The sequence below is a fragment of the Micropterus salmoides genome, unplaced genomic scaffold (assembly GCF_014851395.1).
Source record: "Micropterus salmoides isolate LMB-PRFRI ecotype aquatic unplaced genomic scaffold, ASM1485139v1 Ms_hic_scaffold_8, whole genome shotgun sequence".
Classification (NCBI taxonomy): Eukaryota; Metazoa; Chordata; class Actinopteri; order Centrarchiformes; family Centrarchidae; genus Micropterus; species Micropterus salmoides.
This window is the reverse complement of record NW_024044570.1, coordinates 22408649-22434733: the sequence shown is the minus strand read 5'-3', so window position 1 is coordinate 22434733 and position 26085 is coordinate 22408649. Positions and strand designations below refer to the sequence as shown.

General features: G+C 39.8%; 2 protein-coding genes across 3 annotated transcripts; one reads left to right on the top strand and one right to left on the bottom strand.

Annotated features, from left to right (window-relative positions):
• Positions 1-38: 38 nt before the first annotated feature.
• On the bottom strand, positions 39-13121 carry si:dkey-103i16.6 (uncharacterized protein LOC557125 homolog). Of its 2 annotated transcripts, none has more exons than XM_038706923.1 (8): positions 12611-13121; positions 4429-4651; positions 3824-4054; positions 3402-3634; positions 2001-2101; positions 1754-1915; positions 1421-1633; positions 39-624 (listed from the first exon to the last, which is right to left on the bottom strand). In XM_038706923.1, exons 2-8 carry the CDS (start codon positions 4641-4643, stop codon positions 430-432), a joined length of 1350 nt encoding a protein of 449 aa, XP_038562851.1. In that variant the 5' UTR covers positions 4644-4651; positions 12611-13121; the 3' UTR covers positions 39-429. The 2 variants fall into 2 exon arrangements, with proteins under 2 accessions (XP_038562851.1, XP_038562852.1); XM_038706924.1 differs by having other exon boundaries at positions 40-624; positions 3824-4042; positions 12611-13101.
• Positions 13122-14740: 1619 nt separating this feature from the next.
• On the top strand, positions 14741-20017 carry tmem263 (transmembrane protein 263). The gene is made up of 3 exons (XM_038706925.1): positions 14741-14898; positions 16468-16538; positions 18398-20017. Exons 2-3 carry the CDS (start codon positions 16472-16474, stop codon positions 18697-18699), a joined length of 369 nt encoding a protein of 122 aa, XP_038562853.1. The 5' UTR covers positions 14741-14898; positions 16468-16471; the 3' UTR covers positions 18700-20017.
• The last annotated feature ends 6068 nt before the right edge of the window (positions 20018-26085 follow it).

Below are 26085 nucleotides of genomic sequence, written 5' to 3'. Positions count from 1 at the left end.
TTGGATCCAAACAACATAAAGGACAGAAGAAACACAAAATACGTAATCCTTTTATTAAGATACAGTGTCGTGCCGATATAAAACAACATTAACAAGTTTACTGACATGAGACGTATAAAACGATTTTTGTTACATGGCTCATTTATTTACTAGTGTTCTAGATGGATCCTCCCTCGATAATAAGTGCTTTCAATGTTTGTTGAAGGTTGATAAACTGTATTAGATATGATTTTTTGATTTACATATAAACATGACACACTTGATTCTCAGATGAAGAGGTAATAAGAACAAAAAACATTTTGCCACTACCAGAACTTTACCAGATAAACAGTAACATGTATACAGTTAACAGGAGAACAGTCTTAGTGCGAAATAAGGAGAGTAGAAACTCAAACCTTTCCAGTGCCATCGTTTATGAAATGTACAGACTCAGTTGCTCAGATTGGATGATGCAGAGCTCTTGCTGTCCGTCTCCGAGTCAGTCTCCTCGCTGCCGCTGCTGGCTACTCTTTGAGCTCCTGGTCTGGACGTCTCCATCCTACCTGGAGGCTCTGAAGCTCCTCTGTTCTGGCAAGGTGTCTGAACACTAACCGACAGAGGGTTGCTTATTAATGTAGGGATGCTCTGCAGAGAGGGAAATCATAGCCATAGTCAGCCTAAGTGTTAGAGACAGTTTACCCATCAAAGTCTGTTGCGAAGTTCTACCGTATATGTGAAATAAAATTGTATAAAGCCTTGACTCCAGAAGAAGCTGCACAAAATCTGATAGATTGCCTCAAGTGATGTCACTTGTTGGGTTGCATTATGGGTAACATAAGTGCCAGGTTTTGACAAGGAAGAATAATTGTGTGGAATAAAAAATGTTTTTAAAAAAGGCCAATGGCTGTGTCTGAAATCACCATTCACTAACTACTCTGTACTCCCTATAAAGTGAGCTCACATAATGAAAACAACACTGTCGGACACTACTCTTATCATTATTCCGGCACCGTTAATTATCTTATTGCCGTCGGACAATCAGTTGGACTGTTCAGCGCAATGCATGATGGTATATGGGGCTTGGTTAGTGACCATCGGTTGTACACTACTTTTCAAAATGCATTCTGGGATACTTTAAGTCCATTATAAATGGTATAATTCTCACTAAACATTCGGACAGCACTATAAAATGGCGAGCTCACTATATAGTCCACTATATAGTGAGAATTGATGATTTTGGACACAGCCAATATGTCTGGTTCTTCAATCTGACAAAGTTAAAGGGGCACAACAGAAAATCAGTGGAGTGCTCTTTTTAAGTTCTTAACTATCTCCACTGGCTTGGGATTATATTAATATTATCACTAGGTTTAATAAAGAACCCAAACAGACGTGCAAAACCCGAAGAAGTTCTTTAAAGGTCTAGTGCTTATGAACCCACCAGTGTTTCCTGACTCCCCATCAGCTCTTCAATCTCATCGCTCCAGCCGAGAATCTCTGCAAACCTCCGTACTGTATCCTCCAGATCACCCAGCTCCATGTGGTCTCCTCTTCGCCGTGGGACCTTCTCAAAGGGACCCACAGCGTGTCGGTTCAGGAGGAGACGTGGAACAGTGGAGCGCACAGTGTTCACAAGGCTGGCAAATGGCTCGATCTGAAACAATTAATTTTTGTTCAGATATAACTGAGCTCAGAAAATGTGAGAACTCATAAAATGTACTAGAAACCCATTTAAAGGACTGAATACAGATACCGTATAAAAAAAAAAATGTACCTGTAAAGACGTGCCCATTATAATCAGCAGGTCCGCTTTGGGGAAGTCTTTAGTGTGGAGGAAATACTTCTGAGGAAGGTCCTCTCCAAAAAACACAACATCAGGTTTGACTGTTGCAGCGCAGAAGGTGCATATGGGGACGTTGTCATTCATTATAGCATGCTGTGAAATAAGGAAGCATTACTGTGGCATCAAATGCAGTGAACTGTTAAATTTGAATGTTTGTTCACCATGGGGTCGGCTGTACCTTAGCCTCCTCAGCAGGGTACGCAGTGTAGCACAGGTGACAGGAAGCTGTAGCAAAACTACCGTGAGCCTCCACAAGTTTGTCATCTGGAATGCCACACACTGTGAAGAAAGTTATTCCATATTAAGACGGACATTAAGAGCAAATGACGACATCAATTCTGGACTGCAGATCTTTTTTTATATCACATACATTAAGTGTAAAGTGCACAGATTGGCACATGTTCAGAGGTCACCACATCAGTCTTGAGGAATATACATCAGTGACATCATAAAACAGCATATGTGTTGATGCGGTGATCATAAAGACATTAAAATCACTCCCTAACCAGAAAGCCATGAAGAATGGAAAGGCGAGGGCTCTACCCAGAGCCAAAAAGGCTGCTTTTCGGTCAGCTGTCAAGCGAGCATACAGCACCATCAGAGTGAGACTTAAAGCTGGCATCAAGGAGGCGAGACGGAGATATCAGCAGAGACTGGAGAGAGACCTCAACACCAAAGATACGTGGCAGGCGATCAAAAACAGCACAGCCTACAAAAGCAGGAGCATCATGTGTGAGGCCACATTACCAGATAAACACATTTTATGCTTGCCTTGATCTCCTCAACACTGAGGCAGCTGTAAAGTCTTTCCACCTCCAGAAGAATGGCAAACAACAACACCTACATCAGCATGCTGTTTGTGGATTCCACCTCAGTGGAGCTGAACTGGGAATAAGCATCACATCATAACATCTCTACCTTGGTGAAGAAACGGCTGCATTTCTTTAGGAAACTTAAGAAGGTTGAATTCCCGTGCCAGGTTGTTGTTAACATTTGCAGAGGAGCAATAGAAAGCCTCCTGACTGGAAACATCACTAACTGGCATAGGATGTGCACAGCCCAGGACTGAAGGGCTCTGCAGCAGGTTGGTACCCATCTCCTGAGCGTCAATGATATCAGTGAGGTGAGATGCCTACTCAGAGCCCAAAGTATAAACCAAAGGACAGTAACCACCCTGCCACAGCCTGTTCACTCTGCTTTCGTCTGGCAAGAGATACAGAAGTACTCCACCGTGTATATCTAGGACTTATTATTTATCCACCATCTTGTGCTTATCGTTTTTGTATATAATGTTTGTTATTGTATTATAAAAGAAAACTGCAACATAATCTCGTTAAACAACCTGTGTTGTGAAATGATAAATTAATCTCCCTTGTATGTTAATGGTAATTAATGTACGTTGTCCCTGATAAATAAATAAAGTAAAAACAAATAAGCAAATGTCTTCAGTGACCATAATCATTTTAATTTCGGTTTACATTTAATGTATGAAATGATGGGTATGTATTCAGCTTGCCCACAGTTTAATTTAAAGATCTATTTCTGGCAGTTTTTTGTTCCTTTTAAAGATGCCACTCACATTTCTCCAGCCCGTCAATGTTCTGGGTGTACATTCGGAGCAGCAGGCCTTTGTGATGAAGCATCCGGATGAAGTAGTGTATGTAGTTGGGTCGGTGGCTGCCGGGATACAGAGCCTTGGCTAGGGAGAAGAAAGGCTGCGGGTCGTTTGAGAAGTAGTCGATGTTGAAAATAGCTTCTGGGTAAGGGATGTTGTACTTCTCCAAATTGGCGTAAAGACCTGTTCCTGGAGTTCTGAAAATGTACAGATTTTGAAATGTGTACTAAAGGACAGCTAACAGTGTCTTGCTCATAAATTTTCCAAGGGTTAAATATCTTTTTAGGAAACACTCACCCAAGGAAACCAGAGCCGATCTGTTCTTAAGGTTTAGAGTGGAACTGAACAAGACTTGTAATAGTCAATAGATGAAGAGCGACACCAACCTGAAGTCTGGGATGCCGCTGGCTGTGCTGATTCCTGCTCCGGCCACCACCACCACATTCTTACAGCGGCCGAGCTTCACCAGCCGAGCCACAGAGGCCAGACCGCCCCGGGATGATGACTTGGCAGCACACGCAGACAGACTGTGCTCATCAGATCTGGACCCAGAGGACTGATCAGCCTGCACAGGGTCACTCGTGCCTTTGGACATCTTTCCATTACTGGAGATCATGCCAAGGAAAGACATGAAAAACTCCTGATTATATGGGACGATCCCCAACGTTAGATTAGTTAATGTATAACCAGAAGACATAATGTCCCCAAACAGGATTTTTCAGACACTTTAGGGAAATTAGGGATTCTATAAAGAACGGTACAATATTACGGATTGTCAGTCATATAATGCTAGCAGCATTATAGCAGGTTTATTCACAAATCTTGGACCACTTTAATATATTGCTGCTTCCACTCTGACCAGCAGATTTGTACCTGGGATGCCTTTGTTTTGTTTCCTGTATGTACAAATGTGTACTTGAAGTGTGTCCTGTAATGTTTGCTTTTCCTAATCATTTATCTTTTTTTAAAAGTTACTGTAATATGTTCTCACCTTATAGGTAAACCGTCCTGCCCGCTCACACTCATCTGACTGAGGTCCTGGGCCAGAGCAGAGCCCGTCTGCTTCTTTCGTAGTTTGCCATACGGACCAGGTCCAGAGTCCTGGGTCTCTGCCGGGACTGTGTGCCTGGCCTGGGAGCTGGAGCTGCGGGTCATCCTGGTGACTGGAGGCTTAGGGGCTTTTTTATCCCAGCTGGACCGGTTCATTCCAACACCTGTTGACAGCAAGAAAAATAAATAAATAAATGAAACATCACTGTTTGAATACACATTTCCTTTGCTCTGAGCCGTCAGCTCTAAATGACATTTGTATGTCAGGCCATACACACACTTTTTTTTTTTTTTTTTTTTAAATTGTGTCATTTGGAAAATATGGGCTTGATTGCTTGTGTATTTTCTTTTTATTTCCTTTTTTGCCCGCCCCCCCCCACAGACTGCACTAATTACATATTGACTTGTTTTCAGTGATTTGCTTTCCATTTGCTCTCCCTCCTTTCCCTCCAGCTTCTGTGTCCCATATTTAAAAAGCTGTTACACTGAAATCATCGTGGCATCCTCCTTTTCTCTTCACTCCCTTTGCACAGAGAGAAGCTGAAATGTTTTAAAACTGTCAAACTGTTGAACAAAAGGTAATGGCTGCAATATATTTAGCAACCCCCCCTCCCCTCCTCAGCAGCTATGCTAATACAGTCCACAGCTGTGGCAGCTTTACTGCTCAGGGAAAGCAGAGGGTAGAGCCCAGAGGTGGGGGGTGAGAGTTTAAAAAGAGGGGTGGCCGAGGTGAAAGGGAACCGTAGATTGACTGTGTGTCAACAAACCCAGCTGGAAGAGAAAAGAGGATGCCCTCAAACGGCCCCCTCAAACTGAGAAAAAGAGGGAGGTGGGGGTGCAGAGATAAATGATACGGAGGCGGGATTCAATAAAGAGGGAGCAGAGGAGTAGAAGAGGAGAGAACGGAGAGGAGGAGGGGGGATTCTTTTCCAAAGCTATTCTAGGCCTTCAAACAACTTCCATGAGGAATGAGTGTGAGTGATCAGGGAGAGGCAGCGAAAAAGAAAACAAAAGAGCTACAACCCATAAAACATGACTGCTTCAGAGGGCAGCAGGAAGATAAGACAGGCTTTTCTCAGCAGCACCTTATCGCCCTCCGGAGGGGATGGTAGAGGAGGACAAGGGTCAATGAAGGCTTACGGAGTGGCAACATGGCCAAAATGAGTGATGTGATGAGTAGTCTGAAAGCTTTTCTTAAATTGCTAAACTAACTTTTAAAGAAAGTTAGTGATTACCAAGCTTAAAACTGATGTAAATTAGTTTGTATACAACCCTCTGAACCATTAAAAAAAATTCTCAGAGCTACTTTCATTTAAGGCACTCAATCTTCTTTCACTTTGCCTTCTCAAAGGCTGAAGCCCCCACATTACTGTTTTTTCCCCCCTGCACATCCTAAGGAACTATTAAAAACAGCGGGAGGGCGAGGGTCTTGGCTTTTGTCTGGGTTCCTCTCAAAAAGAGACACTGCCGAGTACAGACAATAAATCACCAGCCCAGTTATTAAGGTCTCACACAGATGGTGGGGTAGTAGCAGCAGACACAATGTGTCACATAAAGACTACACACAGGTGTATTGCTCCTTGGATATTACAGATTTACTAAATTAAACTTGGCTCATATTAAGAGAGGAGAAACTTGAACATGGGAGAGAAAGCCTAACAGTCAGCGTGGCTGGAGAAAACTGTGGTGAGGACACGGCGCTGGCAGGTCTGCAGGAATAACACCCAGTCAAAACAGCCGCAAAGGGCAATGTTGACACTTCAGCAACAACAAAATATATTTTACATCAAAACATTCAAAACAAAGTCCCAGGCACAGGTGCAAAAAGTTATTTTTTTATTAGATCAAACTGTCTTTCAGTGTTTTAAATTTCCACTTTATCTGGTAAAGCTCTAATTGTGCAACAAATGCCATTATTATTCTTTAATGATAAATAAATCCCTGTATAAATAACAAAAGGCTTAAAAAAGGATTTGAGAGCCCCCCGCTCCCCTTGCTAGGCCTTCCACAGTACTTTTTCCTCACAGCTCTCCGCAGTTGAAAAGCTGAGCTCAGTGTGTCCCAGTACTGGACCACCAGGAGTGTAGCTACTCACATGAGGGTTACAGTTATCTAATTAGGACAGGCCTACAACACCGGGCACACCTCGGTGCTCACAATTACCCCCCCCCTCCAAAAAAGTCAGGATGGATAATCCTTTGACGCTAGAACCCAAAAACTAAACACCAGCAAAGAGAATCAGAAAAAAAGCTTGTCAGAACAACAAAAATGCCACATTCTCCAACATGTACTGTTCATTGACGAAGCAAAAGAACTTTCTGTCTGAAATGCTGCAACAATGTGAGGTAGGAAAAAAGCACAATTCTTCAAAAAAGGAGACCGATAAAAGCAATAATATAATAATTTTCTACTTTGCAAACAGCTCCTTCCATACAGATAATAACAAAGGGTCTCCTTTTAGATATTACAATCTCCACTTAAGTTTCAATGGTGATACAATGAGAGTTTGTCAGTGAACATGTGGATGCAGTTAGATCTGTGGTCTCACAATTGATGTATTTTTTAAATCATGAGAGAATATGTTAAGGTTTTTTTGGTTTGTTTAATTTATAAAATTCAATATAATTACGATAATAATCACAACTTGCCAGTTCACATAGGTGTATTGTACATGGCTAATTAGACTCACCATGAAACTGCGTAAAAAAAAAAAGTAGCACTGTTGTCAAAAGGTCTGAGATTCAAGCCCCTCTTCGGCCAAAATGTATGCTGGTCACTGCAGTCACTGGCCTTACAATTGGAGATGGTTGATTAGGGTTGTTTAGGTTCTTGAATGTGCATTGAAGCATTGTTTTTTTAAAGCTAAACATGCAGAAAGCACTCAACATGCAATATACGCATGTTCCTGGATTGAAAATATGGTTTCTAACGTTTACCCGCTTAAAGCCTTCGCACAGATTTACAACAGAACTGGATTTTTTTTTCACAGCAGACATTTTGACAAATCACAACAGGAAAAGCAGAGGCTGCAACTTGCAATTATTTTCCTTATAAGTTGAATTGACAATTATTTTAACCTGTAAAATGTCAGAAGCAGTGAAATTTACAAAGTTACAAAGCCCAAGGTGACGTTTAAAATAAAACAAAAGGAAAAAGAAACAAATTATCACATTTGAGAAGGTCGAGCCAGAGAACTTTTGGCTTTTTTTGCTTGAACGTACAAATGATTAATCAATTATCTGTTCTAGATTAATTTTCTATCAATTGACAAAATTTTCTATTCTTGTCAAAATATGAAATGCAATTCAAACAACAATCTTGATTTCAACAACAGATCAACTGGTCAAATGTCGACCTTTCAGTTCAACAATCCCTTGAAAATACCTCTAAATTACTACAAATCCAGTTTACATTCTTCATTAGATTACATTAATACATCCATCGTCAACCGCTTATCCTGTGTACAGGGTTGCGGAGGGCCTGGAGCCAATCCCAGCTGGCACCGGGCGAGAGGTCGGGTACAACCTGGACAGGTCGCCAGTTCATCGCACAAACAACCACTCACATTCAGACCTAAGGGGCAAATTAGAGTCGTCAATTAACCTAGCCTGCATGTCTTTGGATGGTGGGAGGAAGCCAAAACACCCGAAGAGAACCCGTGCAGATATGGGGAGAACATGAAACCCCACCCACAAAGGCCTGGGACCACCAGGACCTTCTTGCTGTGAATACCAAAAGCAGTATTTTAAAGATCTTTTTTAAATATTTTGTTAAATTACGCTATTGACTAAACATTAAATAAATCCTAAATTAGAGACATTAAATAAAGAGTTGATGCATCCAAAATCCAATCCTCATTCACAGTCAACAGCAGCAGCCTGAACCTGCAGAGTCTCTTTCTCCCCAGAGATGTGAGCGTTAAAAATATATACCTGCTGCCTCTGGAGTAACATGTCAGCTGTGTCTTAAAGGGGATTTGGTTAAGTTTAATGAGGGGCTTCCCCCCTGCAACCCCACCATTTAACCCTCCACTTAGAGCAGAATTGAGGACAGCCGACTTTGATCTCTGCTGCCCCCTCCTCTCCTTCCCTCCCGACACAGGAATGGCAACAGGCAGCCTGGTCACCATGGAAAGCTCTTCATTACTTAGTTGGAGAGGCAACAGCTCTCAGTTCTCCATCCCCACCTGCTTACGAATGACTTATCACTCCGTGTAGCATCTTTGTTGGACTCTCAATTGACACAAAGCAGAGAGTCCTAATTTGTGTTTATATATTGTTTGCTCTCACGGGGTGGGGGGTGGGTGGGTGCCAGAGAGCCAATTTCACCCAGTGGGTTGATGGCTAACTAATGACTCTTATCCCGCTGCTCCTCTGAGGACGTCCCAGCCCCTAAATTAAACACCAATCTACCAATAATGGGATGTGATGTTATTTGTACAACAATGTGGATTCTGTGGGAAGAGGGGATCTGAAAATAAGGTGTGCTTTCACAAAAGGTGTTAAGCCACCACTCACTACACTGCGTACAGGGACGTACAACAAAATAAAGGCTAGGTAATTAAAGTTATTTAAAATCATCCGGGGACGCAACAAACCACTTTTCATTATGAATTCATTTGCAATTACTTATTCGATTGACCGCGGAACTGTTTAGTCTCAAAAATGTAAAATGTTGCTTGTTTTTGTTGTAGTTTAAACCCACCGATAGGTATTGATATATACTGACATTGTATTAAACCAGGCAGAGATCAGCAACTATTTGAAATCTTTGATTGGAGAAAAAAAAAAGTTTTTATGGTTGTTTTTTAGTTGTCAATTGACTAATTAATTGGACTAATCCAACCGTGAGTCTTGTTTGCAGAATAGGCCTTCAAAAAAAAAACACAATACTTAACTTTTATTTAAAGATAAGCGGGATGCTACCCGTTAGCAACAGTTTGACTAACTTTGTGTGACCAAATCCTGATTTAAACAGGAACCACTTTTGGATGTGCAGAGTGTTTCCACTGCTACACCAAGTCCTGTATGAATTCAGGCACTCCAGCATCAGGTCTTCTAGAGGAGTTACTAACAGTGGGGCTACACTGGCACCTGCTGGAACCTAAATCTCATTACACATGAGAACCAGTAAGGGCCGCATGCTCTGTGGGAACTCTAACTTACATGGGATGGCTCCATTAATTACACCATGTTTAATAAGTTTAGTTTACTGCGACACAGACAGCCAAACCAAACCTGATTGGCTGTTTAGAGCAAAGTCTGAGTGGAAGCAAATATATTGACCATGTTTAATAAGCAAATACAGTCAATAAACAGCCATTAGTGTTGGTGACACCAGGACAGATTTCATAGCACGAAATGAGGATAGTAGATTATGCCTCCAACGTGATTTGATTCATTGATGAGCAGAAAGTTATTTATTATATTGATTAGAGCTGCAACAATTAATCGATTCCTTTTTAATTATTCTAATCTAATTATTCTGGCAATCAATTTTGTTAAGGAATTAAGGGGTAGAACAACACTGGTTTCCCAAGGTCGAGATTATCTTTATTTTGTTTTATTTTATTACAGACAGACTGGCTCGCTCTATGTAGAAAGTGTTGCTTGTGGCTTAAGTGACACACAATGTGTCTTGATTAAACAAATAACCTCTTCACACATGTATAGAGGGGTGAACAATAACCATATCTGGACTCTTAGTGAATCTCTGTAGGTCTAGGACGGATAAATATTCCCCAACAGGAAGTATCCTTCAGATTTGATGTTGGCATTTAATGTGTTCGTTGTTTGTCGGCACTGCATCTTATCGGCCCAGTGTCAATAAATCATGTTATCTGAACTCTCAGTCTCTGAAACTTCTTCATCACACCTAAACCTGGCTCACAATATTCAGTTTCGAGTAGATTAAGAAAAAATGTCTGATAAATCTCCAAATTATCTGATTTCTAGGGCAATGAATGTCATTTGAGCTTTGAAGCTTCGACAATTAACAGTGAATAATCGAAGCTTCGACGGCATTGTGCACGGTGTCCGCTACTGGTGGCGTTACCGACTGTGTTACGCCAGCTGTAATCGAGATACAGCTAGCCTATGTATTTCATATATTAAAACAGAACAACACAAGGAGGAGAGAGACTGGAGTTAGATAAAAAGAAGAATATTTGTCATTGTCATCAATCACTCCCACAGAGCTGAAGGCTTCATTGTTTTCCCTTTGATGTGAACGGGAGCGTCAAGTTCACTGCTGTGGGCAGAGGTCAGGCATGCAGAAAAAAAAAAATAAGACAAAATATTCTATATTCGAATCCCAAAACTGAAAATCAAATGTGTACCCAACAATCGGTCATTTGAATATTCAGGTCCAGCCCTACGGATTTCAGCTTCTCAAATATTTTCTGCCTTCATTTGGCCTCTATGATAGTAAAGTGAACATCGTTGGGTTGTTGACAAAACAATACATTTGAGGACGTCACCTTGGGCTTTGAGAAACACTGAACATTTTTCACCCTATTATGGACCAAACAACTTATCAATTAATCATGAAAATGACTGATGGGCCAACTGATATTGAAAATAATCAATAGTTGCAGCCCTAATATTGATCATTGAGTAAAAAGTTTCTCCCTTTATAAAATAAACAACATTTTGTTGTTTTAGCTGCATATTAAACTGAGTAAGGAATGTTGTTGTGGACCGAATTGTTTTTACCTTTGAGACAGTGGTTTTGTACATGTTAAGACATTTTTGTAAGAGATTACGATTAATGTAAAAAGACCACACATTTGCTTTATGTGCAGAGGACCATCTGCATCTGGACATATACGGAGTAAGTTTCATCACCGTGTTCTACTACTCCACCTGTTGCATTGAAAAATCCACAATTTATGAAAATGCAAATACGTAAATACAAACGTTTAACTACTGGACACAAAACGTCTCCATCCTGACCTGGAGGTTTCAGGTTTCCACATCACATGTGTTAAGTTGCATATTGAACCACGACTGGCTTTCAAATCAGCTGTGATATTACAAGTCCTGCTCGTAAATACACGTCTTCAATAAAAAGGAGAGCTCAGAGAAACTTTCCCTCTTCAGCAGCTGGAGGTGAAAACAGCCTTCTAGTGTCAAAGTCTGCACGGACATTGAGCTGCACAGCCGAGCTCAAACATCCAAGTGAAGCAACAATAGTGGTGGAAAGTAAGTACTTAAGTACAATTTTGAGATATTATTATTGGTGAAGAATATTACTTCTATCTATCCCTTTGTGAAATGCATAAGCTACATGCCAGTAGGCCTAGCCTCTATAAAGGAATTCAAATTAAAGTCCACCTTTACCAGCTGTAATATTGAAGTGATGTAAACATTTAACCATTAATAATAATAATAATAATAATTAAAATTATATTATATAATATGCATTCTTCTGAAATGGGATATTTTGTGTAATAGTACTTATTATTTTTGGTACTTTAAGCATATATTCTGACTAATACTTTTGTACTTTTACTTTTGAATACTAAACTTTTGAACATTGAATGCAGGACTGTTACTTGCATTTCTGCACTGTGGTATTACTACTTTTACTTTATGTCTGGGAAGGTTCTCTGTCATCCAGGTCATAGTTATCCAAAGAAGGTTAAAGTCAAGGGCAACTGGACTTGGTTGAAGATACTAGAAGACGTTTCGTCCCCCATCAAAGAGACTGCTTCAGTTTTGAAATGACTAGTAGGGAAACTATCAATTTAACCGCTGGTTAGTGATTTAAACCTTCTTTGGATACTTTTACTGTAGTGAAGTAGGCTACTTCTTTCACCGCTGAGTAACAATAAGCAAAACAACATTTTGGAGGAGGGCTTAAAACTACATGGGATACATCGCTAGAAAAACACAGGGACTCTTTCACAGCTGCTGTTAATAAGACTAATGTGGTTCCTAAGGTTGAGCGAAACACCAGGATCTTGGAAAATTTCTTCAAGTTGGAAGAGCTAATGCAGCTCCAGTCTGCAGGAAAACATTGACATTATCGTTAAAAGGTGGAAGAGCACATCCCCAGACGCCCTACGGTAGGCTAATAATGACAATAAGAAGGCTACGATTAACATCATTGTCATTAGCTACCTGTCTCCTTCCCAGGCGGCGGACTGTTTGAATGCAGAGCAGACGGCGACGACAGACTCAGTTGGGTCACTCGCAAAGCTCCTTTAACGCTGAACTCAAGCGTGTAGTCCGCCAGCCCAAACCCAAGTCACCCAAACATCTGACTCAGGAGTGGTAAAGGTACCCCCTACTTCTGAAACGCGGACACTTCCTCTCTACATGCAGCCTGGACTGTAAGTTTCAGAGTTGAGAGCTATCACTCTGCAGCTGTTTCCGGGTACTAAATAAGCCATTACCAATACAGGCGGGAAACCCAGCTGGACGTGTTTCCGCTTTGTAACTCCAGTGTTATTCAAATAGGACTTTTATTAACGTGGAAAATATTTTGATATTTCCTTATACGAAAAGCAAAGATGTCCTACTAATAACATTAATGATGGCTCTCTTATATCCTTGGGTCCCAGTCAGTTGTGACAGTGTGTGACACAATACTAGCATTGATCATTTGAACACATGTGCTTTTTCCAAACGTTACATGTCATATGTTTTCTGTGTAAAATGTAGGCTATATTAAAAAAATAAATACACTTCGTTGCCAGTTTATTAGGTACACCTAGATAAAATAAACACTGTCTAACAGTTGTAGACTTCTCCCTTTATGAAGGTTATAATGTTAAGTTTTTGTTGAAACTGATTTACAGAGGCTTCAGTTTGTGGTGCTGTTGAATTGTAATACACATTTTGCAGAGATGTGTTTCTGTTAATTAGCCTACCCTCATGGATATAAATGGGAAGGGCAAAATAATAGAAACACCAGACAGCTAAAAAAAAAAAAAAAACTAAAAAAGCAAGCAAAAAAATGATTTATTAGTATTAGTTGTGTTGGATAGCATTTGTTGTAGCAAGGTGTACCTAATACACTGGCAACTGAGTGTGTATGCATGTAATAAATTGGACAAAACTAAACGGCTGTCTTATTTCTGGATGTTTTACCTCTACTTGAGAAAGAAGACATTCGGTGAAAACCCTCTTTTGGGTTAGTTTAGTTAGTTTATAGCATACTCCAGATTTAAGGTGTCCGTGTTTTCTTCAGCAAGTTTAATCAGGGATTGTTCTTACTTTGAAACTTAATTCCCTTACTGCTGCTTATGAAGACACAAATGGGATTATGACGGTGTTTAGCTAATTTTTACACGTCATGCACAGGGTATTAGACTGTATGTAAATACCCATTCATGCAGGCCAGTGCTGTTAAGTTTAGAAGACATCCTTCCAGTCATTCAAGGCTTTGTCAACTACAATGTGCAGAGACCAAACAGCGAGGCCAGGTCACTTTAGTTCTTAACAGAAACACATCAGATCATCAAAAGATAGAAATATCCATATAGCAACATAACTTAATTAACATAACATAATTTGAATATGAAGTTTACAGATTACACCAATGCTTTGCATTTGTTTAATAATTTTGCCCCAGCAACACCTGATAAATGTGTGGCCCTTGAGGTTCTGAGACCCAGGAGCATTGCTTGGTTGGTAATTCAGCCTTCTCTACATTAATAAATTTCTCTTTCTTTAATCTTTTTGCTATTCCCATGAAAATGTAATCAATTCTATGCATTGAAGAGTGTCTTTTATTCTAGTCTTTTATTTTTTTAAACTATGACGTATCTTTATCAAAGAGATGATCTTTGATTCACGGTGTAAAAAGCTGCATGCACGTCACTTCCTCTTTCAGGGAGGAGGTTGTTTTGGGGGTATTTTGATCAGTGTCTTCTCCCGCCAAAGCTACAGTCCATACAACAAAAAAAACCCTGATCTTTTCAGTTCTGTTCCCACGTGAATTGCTAAGTGGTGCACAAACAGGATGGGTTATTTCTCTTCAAAACATCGAATCATTTCTGAATGAAAAAAAGAAAAAAAACGTGTTTGTGTGTGAACTAAAACATTGAACAACAAAACTATTGTAAGACAGCAAATGGGAAGCAATGTTATCTGTCAACCCAATTGTCCACAATAACTACTTCTGTTCTTGCATGCGTATGGATTGTGACTGCAGCCAGCAGCTGGAGCTCCAGCCAGCAGGCAGTGTACCTCTATGTGTGTGTGTGTGTGTGTGTGTGTGTGTGTGTGTGTGTGTGTGTGTTTTATGGGTGGAGACTGAGGTCCTCCTCCAAAATATAGTCAGACAACACAAATCTGCTTAACCACCAGCAGCAACACCGTTGCAGGCCCTGGGAAGCTGAAAATCACCTTGCTCATATAGTTTGAAGTCCCGCACCGCACTTTGGACCAGTCTGCAAAGCAAGGTGAGTGCTACATGAGCTAGTTCGGGATTCAGGTCGGACAATGACAGTCAGCCATGAGAACTTCTGGAGAACCGCTAGCGTTACTGATGATTAAAACAACAACGGAGCCATATTATCTTGCAAACCAGCTTCAAACCAAACTCCCTCGACCGTTAGGATCAGCGGGACCGATATGATAACGGTATATGTTTTTTTAATCGATCAATTTACGGTGATGTTTTGTGTTTCGGGGGTGACGTGTCCGTTTGGATGCCTCATCTAGAAGATTCAACAAACAAGCTTACTTATGGCGACTGAAGGCTTTAACAGCCCATAGGCGTGTTAGTTACAAGCACAACACTTTCTGCCTTTTCTGTTTGTTTTTAAAATGAGAAGGCAACAATTTTGTCAAGTTAAGCGGTGCGGCAATGCGACATGTTTTATCTTTTTAAGCGAGCATCCGCGGCTGTCGTTTTTAACTGCCTGTAGGTTAACGTTAGCTTCTGTTGACGTTAACGTACGCCTTCCACGTAACGACGGCTGTTAGCTTTGACATTGTACGTTAGGCCTTTAGCCAGCTAACGTTACTCCCTGGTAGTATCATTAAACCAACCAGGAAACACAGGGTGATCATGTTTACCCATCAGATAATAGCCACGACAGCTGCCAAAAGCATAACGTTACTGTTAAGTAATACGATGTTCCCCTTGTTCATCTTTAACGTAATAAACGCTGTGACTGCATGGTGCTTTCTTCTGAGCAGATTTCATAACTTCTTGACAAGGCATCATTGAGTTCCCAAAACAAAAAAAAAAATGACATTTCAAGTAACTAAGTCAAAGCAGTATGCAACGAGGCCTTCACTTTAAAACCCCAGACAGAAAGCTAAATAACGTTAATGTGGGTATCAGCTTTATGTGATCATATATGTCGTTAAAATGTAGAGTTTGCAACTGTCAGCTTATGCCATTGTTTATTACCGTTTTCCCAAATTTGTTTTACGTTTAGAAATTAATCTTGTCTGCTAGTTTTAACCAGCTGCACAGCTCTGTGAGACTGTGAACAGGTCTGCCTTGTTTTAGGACCAGCAGCACACCCTAAGCAAGCTCCTTTATTTTCTTTACACACTGTGTGCATAGCTCCTTCTGAGAAAGTCTTAACTAAATATCAAGAGTAAGGATCCTTACTCTTCACATTTAGTTATGTTTTTTTTTTGTACATGGTCACATAGAAAACATTTAGTACTTTTAATAATAATAATACAAATTTTAGTGTGTGTGTGTGTGTGTGTGTCTGTAGCCTTGTCACAATCAGTGTTGTTAGAGCATCTGGTATATGCACCAGGTTGAACAAAGTGAACAAGGTATTAATCTCTGTGAAATACAAATATTAAGGAATAATTCTAGACAAATCTGCAAAAACAAACACAGGCACAGATCTGTAACATGGTTTACAGCACAGAGTCTACATTATTAGAGTCTACATTATTAGAGCCAGGGGAGGTGGGGGGGCTTTCCAGGGAGCAGAATTAATGTTAAACAGAAGCTGTTTTCCTGTAGTTCACTGTAATTGTGTTCTTTATTTTCCCAGAGAGATGAGTCAGGAGGAGCAGGTGCCTGAGGACATGCCTGCATACCTCAAAGATGAGCCAGGAGCTACAGGTAAGTTTATTTGCGAAGGGCCTGTGACAGTGAGACATTTGTTTTATTCAGCATGTATTGATGATCAATACAATGAACAATACTTGTCATTTGCAGCCCTACATGACTGATACGGGCTTTTTGAAACACTGTTTTTTGATACATTCTACTATTTCTATTTAGATAATGGTGTATTGCAATAGCCCATGCGTGCATCTTTACAAAGTAAAGACGAAAAGGACGACACCATTATTTAATTTTTTTTAAATTAAGCACTTTCATAATCAAATAATCTTTTAAGTCATTCATCAAGCAAAAATACTAAAATTTCAAATGTGAGGATTAATTTTATTTGATTTTTTCTCTGTTTTAGATCATTTTAAATTGAATATCTGGGTTTTTTACTGTTGGTTGTACGAAACAAGTGATTTGAGCTCTGGGAAATTTTGGTGGACATTTTTCACTGGCATTTCATAGACTAAACCATTATTCAATTAATAATAAAAAAAAGAACTAACTGATTAATCGATAATGACTATAATCAGCTAAAGTGTCGTGGACAATCTTGCAGAATCTTTTGTATCACGGTAACAGGTTACTATGGGTGACATTTATAATCTGAAAAGGCCTGTGTAGATGCAGAATGTTTGAAGTAGAGCTGAAATGATAAGTTGATTCATCAATTAGTCGATATACAGAAAATGAGACAGTGACTGTTATATAATAAAATATATTGATTGCTTGAGTTAAAAGAAGCCAAACTGTATGGTTCCATCTTAATTGTGTGAATGTATTACATTACAGTAAACGTAATTTAGCTATTTGAATATCTGTGGTGGGCATTTTTTTCTTTTCTGATGTTTATATCAGAGATGCTTACAAGTCTTTGAGCTAGAGTCCAAGTTAAGTCTCAAGTCACTAGTGGTTATAACGAATGTTGTATCACCTGCTGCGTTCAATCCAGGCTGCTTATAAAACTGTGTAGCTATAATGAATTCTGTAACTGTAACCAGTTTTTCACTTACAGAGCACAACCATGTAATGTGCAGTGCAATTAATGACAGCTTATAAAATACTGTAAGTCAACACATACCCCAGACTCTCAAACCCAGTGTAACGTTATCTAAATAAAACTGTAACATTACATCAACAATAAACTTATAACCTGTTTGCAGCCGACGTTAATTAACGTGATGGCATCCAGCGGGATGTAAATGATTACATTAATCGACCACCACAAGTTTGCCAAGTAAAAAAATGCTCATTCATCTTTTCATAACAAACGACAGTCGGAGTAAACCTCCCGTAGGTCGTAGCTAAAGCAAGAAGCAAGCTAATGTTAGATGGCCAATGCTGAGCTAAACATATTTACTAACCTCAGGTTAGTAACGCCTTTTGCGTTCAGCGCTTCCTTGTTTGGGCCTTGTTGTAGGAAGTTTTAAAGCCAAAGTATATGATTAATGGCACAACAGCTGCTGGTGTTTGTTGTCCTCTCTCACGTTTGGCTGCGCGCAGCCGATACTACGTGTTAGGTAGGCAGGTTATAGGTAATGGAGAGAGGGGAATAATAACAGCAAGCTCAATAGACATTTCCTAAAAATAAACATTGTTCACGAGCCCCGCACCTCGAGTCCAAGTCGAGTCTGAAGTCACTCTGTGTGCGACTTAAGTTGGACTCGAATCCGAGTCTCAAACTCGAGTCCCCGTCTCTGGTTTATATACCAAACAAGCAATGGATTCATTTAGAAAATTATTGGCAGGTTAATTGATAATGTAAATAATCGTTCATTGAAGCTTTTGTTTGGAGGTCTTCCGTCCTCTTATTATTTGGCAGTGACATGTTGAATCTTAAAATGTTTGCTTTGGTTGTTTTAAATCAGAGGACAACGAAAAGGACCACCCTCAGACCCAGCCGGGCATGTTCGGCAGGTTGGCAGGGGGCTTGTACGGCGCCACCAAGGGAGCTTTGGGAGCGACGGTGGGCGGTGTGACCTGGATAGGAGGAAAGAGTCTGGACCTCACCAAGACTGCGGTCAGCTCTGTAGCCGCAGTTCCTGCGATGGGAGTGGGTCTGGTTAAAGGAGGAGTGTGTGCTGTAGCTGGAGGAGTGACTGCTGTTGGCTCTGCAGTGGTCAGCAAAGTTCCCATAGGAGGAGGCAAAAAGAAGGACAAGTCTGACTGAGGGAGAGAAGAGTGAACTCACAGCTGAGGTGTATGGCTCGCACTTTGTTTGCCTGTTTTAGCATTCATGAGCAGGAAAAGAGCAACAGAGGACTCAAAGATTTAGTGTACACATTTTGGTGAGGGGGGAGGAGGGGGTCTGTGCTTTGTTTTTGTCTTTTAGCTTCTGTTTTTGTGATTGATGGTAAAACCACATTCATACGATTATGTGGCAAGGACCTACAAAGCAAGAACTAACTAAGACTCTCCTGCTCTGCTGTTAAAGGAAAACACCAAACTATTGTCACCAGTGCCTGAAATTGTTCAAATAAAATGTCCATGTTGTATTTTTGATAATAAGCCACAACACTGTCACTGCAAACTGTTGTATTGGCGACATCAGTTAATTTACACAGCAGAGGAGAAAAGATCAGTGTAAATGCACTTAAATTTCACTTGCAGGACAATCGTTGATCAGTGATGATCTTTAACTGACAAGTTTGTTAGTTATGTACATTAAATCACCTTTCTGTACAGTTAATCACCTTTTGTTCACGATGAACAAATGTGATGTCTGATCAAAGATGTGATTTTAAAAGGTACAGTCCAGTTTAATATCTAAGCCATCTGATGGCTGTGGACTGGATATTTCACTGGTGAATTTTTGTGACATTTTCAGTTTTCCTCTAAATTCACATTGCCCTCTGGTGGTGGTTTTCTCAGCTCAGTGGAAGGCAAGTTGTACTTTCAAAATCACATTATTCCAATAAATGTTGTGTCACAATATAAAAGGTAGAATATTTTGATTGCAATAAACTTTATTTCCAGTTATAGTGTTACCAGATTCACTATGACCATGCCAGTTGAGCCTAAGTTCATTGAATGACATTTTATACATTACACTTATTTTGACCAACTATATATAGATATTGTGACATGTTGGTTATGTCGCTGTCAAATCAAAGTATATTAACATCTTGTAAAAATAAAACTGACACAAAAGCTTCATAATGTAATAAATCTGTCTGACTGAACCAAAGCATTAGACAGTTAAGTTCTAAACATTTCCTTAACACTCCTATGTCGCTTAGGGTCACTGTTTACTATTGTAGGAATCTGATGGCTGGATTTCTTGACATTAAATTTCAAGCGTCAAGTACATTTTTTTAAGCTGCCAATCCTGTAAGAGTACATTCAATAAAAAGTCCTTTTTGTAAATCAACCTTTAATTGTAAAATGCCTTTGTATGATGCATGAAGTTTTCATAACAATGAGAATTTATTGAAACAGCAATTATATTCAGAAATTGTTGAAATAAAACATGCTGAAGGTTGTGTTTATATTGTGGTCCATCAGTTACATAAATCTGTGTACAAATATTGTTCAGATATTTCTACACAGGTTTAATTTCAGAAGCTGATCTATATCTTTCAAGGTCTATTCCAAGATTTGTAAATTCTCTTTTTCTTGGTTGTAAAATAACCTCCTCTATTATAGAAAATAATTTAACTTGATATTTCTGCACAACAAAGTGGCCTTGGAATAACAGTCATTTGTTATCAAATGATTTAATTGACTATTTCATTAAATAAAGATGTGCATAGTTGATAAATTTGTGATGCTGTCTTCAGTACAGCATTCATTTAAAATTGTGAAGTACAAATTGTTTAAATGGAGCCCCATTGTTGTATGCAATGGTTAACAAAATAAATACAATTAAAACTGCAAAAATAAGGATCTGGCCATTTTACAATCTCTAACAAGAACAAGCTTCATCCTAAAATGTTTGGATTCCATTTGTACACTGTATAAACATGGCAAATAGACAGATTGGTAGTTGATCTTGGCTTATCAGTGATATTTTTTGTGTCAGCCAAAAACTAACAAGAAATGCAGTATGGCTACAGAGACATTTTATAATAGCTCAGAAATGGTGTCTCCTTTGCAATGTTTGTCCACCATAGGACACTGACAAGTTTACTTTCAACTCTAAACTCTACTCTCTGTCCATATCTTGGTCAAAATTCTTTAAAAAACAAATATAATTGATAATAATGATTTTTTATTGTAAATGATTAATGTAAATGACTACCTGATGTATCATGGTTCACGCCTCTCCACCATGGGAGCCTGAGTCTTAGCTGCTCGGTACCCAGGCTTTGGAACACACTACCCCCTCCAATTGAGTGTAACTGAGTTACATTGTGCACAAAACTCCTCAAAAACAAGTTTGGGATCTGTCTTTTCACTTGAGTTCAACCTCCATGTAAACAGGGTCCTCAGTACTTTGGTCAAAGGATGGTCTGTCATTGTATAGAAAGAGCTATATAGGCTGCATCCACTGTGAGAGTGGAGATACCAGTCAGTATGACAGCCACCATTATGAAATGATCTACAAACAAAGCAAGGCTGCCAAGCGGACACACACTTACCTGCATTACAACCCTTTGTATGGCATTGTCCGTTAGCCAACCTCAGTTGTACTGTGATTGGTCCTAGAGCAGCAACTGGTAGAGGAGGATCTTGTAATGGTAATACTTGTGCAACCACAGTTTCAACAGAAGTGCTGATGTACCTACACTGGAAGATCAAACTTAATAGAGAAAACAGTTTTGGGCGATAGTACAAAAAGGTGACAAATTAGACAGACACACGTGAAACAGAAGGTGAAACGAAATAATTAGACAATAACACAAAACAGTAAGACATGAACAGAGGTTAATATTATATTATTATAGATTTTTAGTTAATTAATTTGTTAGTGGGAGGAACTACCTATAGACATTTCTATAGATGTATACATGTTTATGTGGTTGTGTGCATGTATGAATAAGTGTTGTGCAAATGTGTCGTGTATTCCTAAGTTTGATCAGAGATAAATCTAAAAAAGAAATGTTTGAAAAAAATATATGTGTGCACAATCATGCATATATGTACTGCATATAATACAAATTATAGTACAGTAACAGCAACTTGGGTTTTGCAGAACTTCAGCGCAGCTGTGGGGGTCTAGCAAGGCCCACCCTTTTCTTTCTCCTTGTGTTTCCTTGTATTCCTTGTACTTGCAATATGTTCCTTGGTCAGAACTAATGCTTAACGCTCTGATGCTGTTACACTAAAGAAAATTATCACCCACTCATAGTGGCTGTCCCTGGTAATGGATCCAAGAGGCCCAACTTCCACTTCACATGAGGAGAACATCCTGTTCTGATAGACTTTAACACCAGGCCCCTCTTCTGTTACATTCTTTGTGATTAAAAACCTCACCTCTGAGGCCAAATAACCACCAATCCCAACTTTGTACCTTTTCAATTGCCACTTAAAAGCTTCAGCTGTGTATTTTGTAATGTTATTACATAGTTCAGGTAGATTAAAAGCCTTTTGGCAAGTTCACAAGACTAGTTGTATGGGTAGGATGAGGAGATGCAACACGTGTGTCCTATTAGATCAGATTACTGGGTTGTGTTGGACAATTTGACATCAAAGTACTTATTGAGCAACATTTGGGTCACAAAAACCTTTATTAAAGGTCTTTGCGGCCTCAGGCTGTATTTGTTACCAAATGTTTGTTTTGCTAGTGTACAATGATAAACATATTGATCTTTTCTCTGAATCTTTAACAAAGTCGGCCTTTATACGCACTTTAACAAACTAGGTCTGTCTATCTGTTTGCTTTGCTGTTGTGTAGCCAATTATTAACATGCATTTATACCATTATTAAAACTCACCATGTTGCAGCTTCCTAAACTCCACTGCAAGACAAACATGCTGTAAAAGTTAATGTCAGCAAAAATATGACTGTAAGCCAAGGAAGACTTTTCTAGATATGAATCTATACAGCATTGCATAATTATTGTAGCTAGGGAGGTAACAGATGAAAAAGGTAAAAGGTCTTTAATTGTCTATTTATAATAAATTGTACAATGGGTAATAACAATAGTGTGATGTTTTGTAAATACTCTGAACACATGACTGTGTAGTTCTGATTTATGGAATGATATTTGTGCATGATGAGACATTTTGAGCACAGAAAACTATTTTTTGTTCAAAGTATTTTTAGGTTACTTAATACAATTAGAAAAATTTCAACAAAATCCTACCTCACAAGTAATTCTAACCTATTACACATTTACAATATGACATATCAAAACATAAATTCAATGGTGTTTATGATAAAAGATTTTAAACACACAGAAGAAGAACACAACTAAGGTAACTGGTGTATTTTATCTAATGTAGGTTGCAACATGTCCTCAGAAAGTTCTACATCTAGTTCTTCTTCCCACTGTCTCTTTAAACTTGTCAGGGGTTCTAAATTGTAAGAATTAAGTAAAGTGTAAATTTTGCTGATAATCTCTTTAGGGTGGGTAGCTGAGCTCCAAAACAGATTCAAGGAGATAATTTTTTTTTACTTATTTAAAAGAGCAATGAACTAAACATGATCTATTTAGCTGCAGGATTAATAGGCATTAGTGCACATTTTACTACCACATGCAAAATAAATTATTATGCTATGAATAATTTAATGTGTGCACACAAAAATCTCTTCCGTGCTCAATACGTTTGCCATTTCCACATAAGTCCAAAATAATAACCCCCCTCACTTTGTTTTACTCATAATCCCGCTTTCAAAATCTTCTTTTCACTCTCAAATTTGCCTGCACACTTGGGCAATCTGATACAGTGTTACAGCGTGCCACATTTTCAAGTAATCTGAAAACTGGATTATGGTTCTGATTGGCTGTTTAGTAGGCTGATTATCTGTCGCCAGGGAAGTAGGAAAACACTGGAAGTAGGCACCAAGCTGACAGGAACAGCGCTAGTCTGTGAGGCATAGTGGCCTGATTCTGTACTGCAGGATCAAATGATGCACACTTGCCAATTCACCCGGAAATTACTCTTTGTATTATCAGGATATGATGTTTTGAAAAAGTTTTGAAAAGTTAAAGAGCTGAGTCAGTAAATTATTTTTATGCCAGTGATGTGTGAATGGAGCCAGACGTCAAACCACTTAGCCAGAGAAGGACTCTATTACGCATGCTCAATGGACCCAGAGAGCATCTGTCATTTGGATGAATGGCTGCCATCTTCACATAAGTGGTTTACCGTAATTTCGTTACTAATTGACAGTTTGCTAAAAGCTTGTGCTGACTACACGACTTTCAGCGTTGGACGATGGCCGTGCCATCCACACTACACAACTTGCGGTCTTGAGACAGGAGTCTTGAAGTCGTTGTGGTATTCACACTACGTGACTGATTGGTGACAGGAGGTCACACACTACATGAGCTGACAGCGGCTGTAAACCACGTTTTGTCATGAAAACACGTGAAATTACGCAAACATACATATGAAACGGCTGTTGTTTGTTATTATAAAGATAGCAATTATAAAGACAAAGAATATGGGTGAAAGAATGGATTAGCACACGCAGGTAGCCGGGATAGTCTGAGCTACAGAGAGAGGTGGAGGTGAGTAAAAAGTGTTTTGCAGAGAAAAAGTAGCTGCCTGCTCTGCCAGATGCCTGCTCTCATTGGCTGGATGTGGATGTCGAGTCGGCCGACTCTTCCAGATATTTGGCATGCTAGATATCTGGCAGATGTCGGCGATGTGTGTGGGGTGGCCATTCTGATGCGTCGTTGAGTAGTACACACATAACAACTGGCGACCACTGATTGATCGCTGATTTACTCCCCATCACTGCTGACGTACTGCGGTAAGCGTGTCGACTCATTTCTGTTTCCGGTGCTTGTGTGTTGGTACCGAGTTGTGCTGCTCTCGCTAAATACCAGTTACATTTGTTAGATTACAGCAGCCAACTGTCCGCTAAACACTTATTCTTTACAGTAATTTTGCTTAAGCACTCACAGTTCTTTCCATCTTTTAGTGACTGCTGTTCAATCTCATAGTTGCTCTAAAGTTTTGGTAGCTGACGCTACAGTACTTTAGCTTAGTCGTTAGCGACTTTAGCTTAGCAGCTAGTGATGGCTTCTCCTTCTCCCTCTCTCTCTCCCCCACTTTCTCCTGCTCGGTGTGTCAGATGTTCAGTTACTCCTCTGCCTCCTTTAGCGGTAATGGTACATGTAATAAGTGTAGTTTATTTATAGACATGGAGGCGAGGCTCAGTGATTGGGGTGACTGTCCGAAGGAGGAATAGTCGTAAGCATTCAAAGTCCACGGGGCACCATAAACCTGTTCACGTCTCTAACAGATTTTCCCCACTCAGCGACACACCCGCTGAGAAACCAACTCTGATCATTGGCAGCTCCATTTTGAGAAACGTGAAGTTAGCGAAGCCAGCGGCCATAGTTAAGTGCATCCCTGGGGCCAGAGCGGGCGACATTGAGTCTTATTTGAAACTGCTGGCTAAGGATAAACGTAAATACAGTAAGATTGTTATTCACGTTGGCGGTAATGACTCCCGGTTACGCCAATCAGAGGTCACTAAGATTAATGTTGAGTTGGTGTGTACATATGCAAAAACAATGTCGGACACCGTAGTTTTCTCTGGACCCCTGCCAAATCTGACCAGTGATGACATGTATAGCCGCATGTCGTCATTCCGCCGCTGGTTGTCGAGGTGGTGTCCAGCAAACGATGTGGGCTTTGTAGATCATTGGCAGACTTTCTGGGGAAGACCTGGTCTGATCCGGAGAGATGGCATCCATCCCACTTGGGAAGGAGCAGCTCTCATTTCTAGAAATCTGGCCAAGTTTATTAGTGGACCAAATCCATGACAACACAGAGTTGAGACCAGGAGGCAGACACACTTCTCTGCCCTTCTTTTTCAGCAGTTACCCACCCAAAACCCTACGCAGAGCGGCAGTCTAACACACTTCTCTGCTCCTCCATTTCAGGAGTTACTTAGTGAAAATCCTATAGTGACGGTGTCTGCCCCCCGACCATCGAAATTATTTAAAAAGGTAAACAGAAGCTGTGCATAAAAACCTCATAAAAATTAAAACCACAAGAGCAATAGTGCAAACGAATAGGTGGAGTTAGGATAGGAGGATAGGAGTTAAATGTGGACTCTTAAACATCAGATCTCTCTCTTCTAAAGGTGTACTAGTAAATGAACTAATATCAGATTATGATATTGATCTATTTTGTCTTACTGAAACCTGGCTGGGTGATGGAGAATATGTTATGTTATATTAATACTCACATTCCTCGAGGCACAGGCTCAAGGAATGTGAATGTCTCAAAATATTTTTAACAGCTGTAGCTAGCTAGTTAATTAAGATATAATTAGCTCCATTAGTTAGTTAAAATCTGTGCCATTTTTAATGTTTGCAGCTGACTCATTTATTGCACTTGATGGCTTGTGCTAAAAGACTGAGGCTGAAGCTGCATGTCCCAGGTAAAGGCCAGTCAGTGTCCTCACCAGTTGATGATCCATGTCATAGAA

Excerpts from the sequence above, each read along its gene's own strand:
- si:dkey-103i16.6 (XM_038706923.1), bottom strand. The coding sequence starts at position 4,643 with ATGAACCGGTCCAGCTGGGATAAAAAAGCCCCTAAGCCTCCAGTCACC. Across the intron at positions 2,102-3,401 it reads CATTGACGGGCTGGAGAAAT|TGTGTGGCATTCCAGATGAC; the intron begins GTGAGTGGCATC and ends CTTTCTTCACAG. Across the intron at positions 1,916-2,000 it reads ACCCTGCTGAGGAGGCTAAG|CATGCTATAATGAATGACAA; the intron begins GTACAGCCGACC and ends CTTATTTCACAG.
- tmem263 (XM_038706925.1), top strand. The coding sequence starts at position 16,472 with ATGAGTCAGGAGGAGCAGGTGCCTGAGGACATGCCTGCATACCTCAAA. Across the intron at positions 16,539-18,397 it reads AGATGAGCCAGGAGCTACAG|AGGACAACGAAAAGGACCAC; the intron begins GTAAGTTTATTT and ends GTTTTAAATCAG.